At 39.8% G+C, this 7808-nt stretch overlaps 1 protein-coding gene across 1 annotated transcript in view; it reads left to right on the top strand.

Moving 5' to 3' along the window:
• The first annotated feature begins 578 nt into the window (after positions 1-578).
• Positions 579-7808, top strand: part of ATP6V0B (ATPase H+ transporting V0 subunit b) — a 23965-nt gene continuing 16735 nt past the window's right edge. The window contains exon 1 of the mRNA XM_077277801.1: positions 579-733. Within this exon, the coding sequence (XP_077133916.1) occupies positions 667-733 (67 nt within the window). The 5' untranslated portion in view covers positions 579-666. The remainder of the gene's footprint in view (positions 734-7808) is intronic.

Consider the following 7808-nt stretch of genomic DNA (forward strand, 5'->3'; position numbering starts at 1 on the left):
CCCGCTCCCCATCCCCCGGTCCCCATCCGCCGCTCCCCATCCGCAGCCCCACTCCCCTTCCGCAGCCCCGCTCCCCATCCGCAGCCCCGCTCCCCATCCCCCGGTCCCCATCCGCCGCTCCCCATCCGCAGCCCCGCTCCCCATCCCCCGCTCCCCATCCGCAGCCCCGCTCCCCATCCCCCGCTCCCCATCCCCCGCTCCCCATCCGCAGCCCCGCTCCCCATCCCCCGGTCCCCATCCGCAGCCCCGCTCCCCATCCCCCGGTCCCCATCCGCCGCTCCCCATCCGCAGCCCCGCTCCCCATCCGCAGCCCCGCTCCCCATCCCCCGCTCCCCATCCGCAGCCCCGCTCCCCATCCCCCGGTCCCCATCCGCAGCCCCGCTCCCCATCCCCCGGTCCCCATCCGCCGCTCCCCATCCGCAGCCCCGCGCTCTAGTTTGAAGTGTGCACCCGCAGTGGGCGGACTACCCGCGATATGTCTCCCTGAGAAGGTTACGTGCGTGTAGCGTGCTGAGGTAAAAAACGTTACGTCTACCGGGAGGAGGGAACAAGAGCGATGTGGGCGGGGTGAGTCACGTGTCCGCAGTCAGGTGATTGGTGGGAGGGGATTGGTTGGAGGTGGTCAGCTGATGTGCCCGGCCCGGCTCAGTGTCGCCTCCCGTCACCATGAGCGGTCACCTGCTGCTGTACTCCGGGGTCACCGTGGCCTTCTGGGCGACGCTGCTACTCGTAGGTAAGAGCCTGCACATGCGCTGTGTGACCGGCCGCCGGCTCCTGTGCGTGGCCCTCAGGGAGCAGGGACCCCACAGGACGAGCAGCTCCCTGTGCCGAGTGTGGCCCCTCTACAGGAGTGTATATATATATATACAGGGAGTGCGGGTATTATACAGTGTGTATATAGAGAGTGCGCGGTATACAGGAGTATATATATATATATATATATATACAGGGAGTGCGGGTATTATACAGTGTGTATATAGAGAGTGCGCGGTATACAGGAATATATATATATATATATATATATACAGGGAGTGCGGGTATTATACAGTGTGTATATAGAGAGTGCGCGGTATACAGGAGTGTATATATATAGAGAGAGAGAGAGAGAGAGAGTGCGCGGTATTATACAGTGTGTATATAGAGAGTGCGCGGTATACAGGAGTGTATATATATATATATATAGAGAGAGAGTGCGCGGTATACAGGAGTGTGTGTATGTATATATAGAGAGAGTGCGCGGTATACAGTGTGTATATAGAGAGTGCGCGGTATACAGGAGTATATATATATATATATATATATATATATATATATATATATATATATATACAGGGAGTGCGGGTATTATACAGTGTGTATATAGAGAGTGCGCGGTATACAGGAGTGTATATATATATATAGAGAGAGAGAGAGTGCGCGGTATACAGGAGTGTGTGTATGTATATATAGAGAGAGTGCGCGGTATACAGTGTGTATATAGAGAGTGCGCGGTATACAGGAGTATATATATATATATATATATATATATATATATATATATATATATATATATATAGAGAGAGAGAGTGCGCGGTATACAGTGTGTATATAGAGAGTGCGCGGTATACAGGAGTGTGTATATATATATATATATATATATATAGAGAGAGTGCGCGGTATACAGGAGTGTGTGTATATATATATATATATATATATATATATATATATATATATATATATAGAGAGAGTGCGCGGTATACAGTGTGTATATAGAGAGTGCGCGGTATACAGGAGTATATATATATATATATATATATATATATATATATATATATATATATATTATATATATATAATATATATATATATATAATATATATATATATAGAGAGAGAGAGAGTGCGCGGTATACAGTGTGTATAGAGAGAGTGCGCGGTATACAGTGTGTATAGAGAGAGTGCGCGGTATACAGGAGTATATATATATATATATATATATATATATATATATATATATAGAGAGAGAGTGCGCGGTATACAGTGTGTATATAGAGAGTGCGCGGTATACAGGAGTGTGTATATATATATATATATATATAGAGAGAGAGTGCGCGGTATACAGGAGTGTGTATATATATATATATAGAGAGAGTGCGCGGTATACAGTGTGTATATAGAGAGTGCGCGGTATACAGGAGTATATATATATATATATATATATATATATATACAGGGAGTGCGGGTATTATACAGTGTGTATATAGAGAGTGCGCGGTATACAGGAGTATATATATATATATATATATATATATATATATATATATATATATATATATATATATATATATATATATATATATATATATACATATAGGGAGTGCGGGTATTATACAGTGTGTATATAGAGAGTGCGCGGTATACAGGAGTGTGTATATATATATAGAGAGAGAGAGTGCGCGGTATACAGGAGTGTGTGTATGTATATATAGAGAGAGTGCGCGGTATACAGTGTGTATATAGAGAGTGCGCGGTATACAGGAGTATATATATATATAGAGAGAGAGAGTGCGCGGTATACAGTGTGTATATAGAGAGTGCGCGGTATACAGGAGTATATATATATATATAGAGAGAGTGCGCGGTATACAGTGTGTATATAGAGAGTGCGCGGTATACAGGAGTGTGTATATATATATATATATATATATATATATATATATATATATAGAGAGAGAGAGAGAGTGCGCGGTATACAGTGTGTATATAGAGAGTGCGCGGTATACAGGAGTATATATATATATATATATATATATATATATATATATATATATATATATATACAGTGCCTACAAGTAGTATTCAACCCCCTGCAGATTTAGCAGGTTTAATAAGATGCAAATAAGTTAGAGCCTTCAAACTTCAAACAAGAGCAGGATTTATTAACAGATGCATAAATCTTACAAACCAAAAAGTTTTGTTGCTCAGTTAAATTTTTATAAATTTTAAACATAAAAGTGTGGGTCAATTATTATTCAACCCCTAGGTTTAATATTTTGTGGAATAACCTTTGTTTGCATTTTCAGCTAATAATCGTCTTTTCTAAGACCTGATCAGGCCGGCACAGGTCTCTGGAGTTATCTTGGCCCACTCCTCCATGCAGATCTTCTCCAAGTTATATAGGTTCTTTGGGTGTCTCATGTGGACTTTAATCTTGAGCTCCTTCCACAAGTTTTCAATTGGGTTAAGGTCAGGAGACTGACTAGGCCACTGCAACACCTTGATTTTTTGCCTCTTGAACCAGGCCTTGGCTTTCTTGGCTGTGTGCTTTGGGTCGTTGTCTTGTTGGAAGATGAAATGACGACCCATCTTAAGATCCTTGATGGAGGAGCGGAGGTTCTTGGCCAAAATCTCCATGTAGGCCGTGCTATCCATCTTCCCATGGATGCGGACCAGATGGCCAGGCCCCTTGGCTGAGAAACAGCCCCACAGCATGATGCTGCCACCACCATGCTTGACTGTAGAGATGGTATTCTTGCGGTCGTATGCAGTGCCATCCAGTCTCCAAACGTCACGTGTGTGGTTGGCACCAAAGATCTCGATCTTGGTCTCATCAGACCAGAGAACCTTGAACCAGTCAGTCTCAGAGTCCTCCAAGTGATCATGAGCAAACTGTAGAGGAGCCTTGACATGACGCTTTGAAAGTAAAGGTACCTTACGGGCTCGTCTGGAACGGAGACCATTGCGGTGGAGTACGTTACTTATGGTATTGACTGAAACCAATGTCCCCACTGCCATGAGATCTTCCCGGAGCTCCTTCCTTGTTGTCCTTGGGTTAGCCTTGACTCTTCGGACAAGCCTGGCCTCGGCACGGGAGTAAACTTTCAAAGGCTGTCCAGGCCGTGGAAGGCTAACAGTAGTTCCATAAGCCTTCCACTTCCGGATGATGCTCCCAACAGTGGAGACAGATAGGCCCAACTCCTTGGAAAGGGTTTTGTACCCCTTGCCAGCTTTTTGACCCTCCACGATCTTGTCTCTGATGGCCATGGAATGCTCCTTTGTCTTTCCCATGTTGACCATGTATGAGTGCTGTTCACAAGTTTGGTGAGGGTCTTAAATAGTCAGAAAAGGCTGGAAAAAGAGATAATTAATCCAAACATGTGAAGCTCATTGTACTTTGTGCCTGAACTACTTCTTAATACTTTAGGGGAACCAAACAGAATTCTGGGGGGTTGAGGGGTTGAATAATAAATGACCCTCTGAAAAGACTTTTCACAATTTAAAAAAAAAATAAACAAAGAAATAACATTCTTTTTTGCTGCAGTGCATTTCACACTTCCAGGCTGATCTACAGTCCAAATGTCACAATGCCAAGTTAATTCCAAATGTGTAAACCTGCTAAATCTGCAGGGGGTTGAATACTACTTGTAGGCACTGTATATATATATATATATATATAGAGAGAGAGAGAGAGAGTGCGCGGTATACAGTGTGTATATAGAGAGTGCGCGGTATACAGGAGTGTGTATATATATATATATAGAGAGAGTGCGCGGTATACAGGAGTGTGTGTATATATATATATATATATATAGAGAGAGTGCGCGGTATACAGTGTGTATATAGAGAGTGCGCGGTATACAGGAGTATATATATATATATGAGAGAGAGTGCGCGGTATACAGTGTGTATATAGAGAGTGCGCGGTATACAGGAGTGTGTATATATATATATATAGAGAGAGAGTGCGCGGTATACAGTGTGTATATAGAGAGTGCGCGGTATACAGGAGTATATATATATATATATATATATATATATATATATATATATATATATATATATATATATATATATAGAGAGAGAGAGAGTGCGCGGTATACAGTGTGTATATAGAGAGTGCACGGTATACAGGAGTATATATATATATATATATATAGAGAGAGAGTGCGCGGTATACAGTGTGTATGTAGAGAGTGCGCGGTATACAGGAGTGTATATATATATATATATATATAGAGAGAGTGCGCGGTATACAGTGTGTATATAGAGAGTGCGCGGTATACAGGAGTGTATATATATATATATATATAGAGAGAGAGAGTGCGCGGTATACAGTGTGTATATAGAGAGTGCGCGGTATACAGGAGTATATATATATATATATATATATAGAGAGAGAGTGCGCGGTATACAGTGTGTATATAGAGAGTGCGCGGTATACAGGAGTGTGTATATATATATATATAGAGAGAGAGTGCGCGGTATACAGGAGTGTGTGTATATATATATATATAGAGAGAGTGCGCGGTATACAGTGTGTATATAGAGAGTGCGCGGTATACAGGAGTATATATATATATATATATATATATATATATATATATATATATATATATATATAGAGAGAGAGAGTGCGCGGTATACAGTGTGTATATAGAGAGTGCACGGTATACAGGAGTATGTATATATATATATATATATATATATATATATATATATATATATATATATATATATATATATATATATATATATATATATATATATATATATAGAGAGAGAGAGAGAGTGCGCGGTATTATACAGTGTGTATATAGAGAGTGCGCGGTATACAGTGTGTATATAGAGAGTGCGCGGTATACAGTGTGTATATAGAGAGTGCGCGGTATACAGGAGTATATATATATATATATATATATATATATATATATATATATATATATATATATATATATATATAGAGAGAGAGAGTGCGCGGTATACAGTGTGTATATAGAGAGTGCGCGGTATACAGGAGTATATATATATATATATATATATATATATATATATATATATATATATATATAGAGAGAGAGAGAGTGCGCGGTATACAGTGTGTATATAGAGAGTGCGCGGTATACAGGAGTGTGTGTATATATATATATATATAGAGAGAGTGCGCGGTATACAGTGTGTATATAGAGAGTGCGCGGTATACAGGAGTATATATATATATATATATATATATATATATATATATATATATATATATATATATATATATAGAGAGAGAGAGTGCGCGGTATACAGTGTGTATATAGAGAGTGCGCGGTATACAGGAGTATATATATATATATATATATATATATATATATATATATATATATATATATATATATATATATATATATATATATATATATATATATAGAGAGAGAGAGTGCGCGGTATACAGTGTGTATATAGAGAGTGCGCGGTATACAGGAGTGTGTGTATATATATATATATATAGAGAGAGTGCGCGGTATACAGTGTGTATATAGAGAGTGCGCGGTATACAGGAGTATATATATATATATATATATATAGAGAGAGTGCGCGGTATACAGGAGTATGTGTATGTGTATATATATATATATATATATAGAGAGAGTGCGCGGTATACAGTGTGTATATAGAGAGTGCGCGGTATACAGTGTGTATATAGAGAGTGCGCGGTATACAGGAGTATATATATATATATATATAGAGAGAGAGAGAGTGCGCGGTATACAGTGTGTATATAGAGAGTGCGCGGTATACAGTGTGTATATAGAGAGTGCGCGGTATACAGGAGTATATATATATATATAGAGAGAGAGTGCGCGGTATACAGTGTGTATATAGAGAGTGCACGGTATACAGGAGTATATATATATATATATATATAGAGAGAGTGCGCGGTATACAGTGTGTATATAGAGAGTGCGCGGTATACAGTGTGTATATAGAGAGTGCGCGGTATACAGGAGTATATATATATATATATATATATATATATATATATATAGAGAGAGTGCGCGGTATACAGTGTGTATATAGAGAGTGCGCGGTATACAGGAGTATATATATATATATATAGAGAGAGAGTGCGCGGTATACAGTGTGTATATAGAGAGTGCGCGGTATACAGGAGTATATATATATATATATATATAGAGAGAGTGCGCGGTATACAGTGTGTATATAGAGAGTGCGCGGTATACAGTGTGTATATAGAGAGTGCGCGGTATACAGGAGTATATATATATATATATATATATATATATATATATATAGAGAGAGTGCGCGGTATACAGTGTGTATATAGAGAGTGCGCGGTATACAGTGTGTATATAGAGAGTGCGCGGTATACAGGAGTATATATATATAGAGAGAGTGCGCGGTATACAGTGTGTATATAGAGAGTGCGCGGTATACAGGAGTATATACAGGTCCTTCTCAAAAAATTAGCATATAGTGTTAAATGTCATTATTTACCATAATGTAATGATTACAATTAAACTTTCATATATTATAGATTCATTATCCAAGAAAGTAAACCAAAAACTAATTCATAATAAACTTTATTTAAATATAGGAATAACAAACCAAAACAACCCCTAAAAAACCTCTCTATATAAGAATAAGTTTTTTAAAACCGGCCTATTTGTTCATGGGTAGTATGACAGGGGGATACCCGACTATACCCTGATACCTAGTTATCCCTAGGGTACTCCCTACCTGTCTGCGGAGGTTGGCACCCTCTTGGACGCAGAATGGCGCCCCCGCTCCTCGACGACTACCCCTGGATGCCCTGCAGGTCCCTATTATTTGGATTATAGGACACCCCACAGTTGCCCACACCTAGGGCACCCCACAGTTGCCCACACCTAGGGCAAACCTATATATGAACAAACAAATGCCAATAGTCAACCACTCTCGTGCCTCTATATCAAAGATTGAATAAAAACCTCAAAGTCCTTTAATGAGGCAACCTGTGGCACCCCTATCCGTGTGCTCTAAGCCTCCTTCACTGTGTGTGTTAAG

This window comes from Ranitomeya variabilis, chromosome 8 (assembly GCF_051348905.1).
Source record: "Ranitomeya variabilis isolate aRanVar5 chromosome 8, aRanVar5.hap1, whole genome shotgun sequence".
Lineage (NCBI taxonomy): Eukaryota > Metazoa > Chordata > Amphibia > Anura > Dendrobatidae > Ranitomeya > Ranitomeya variabilis.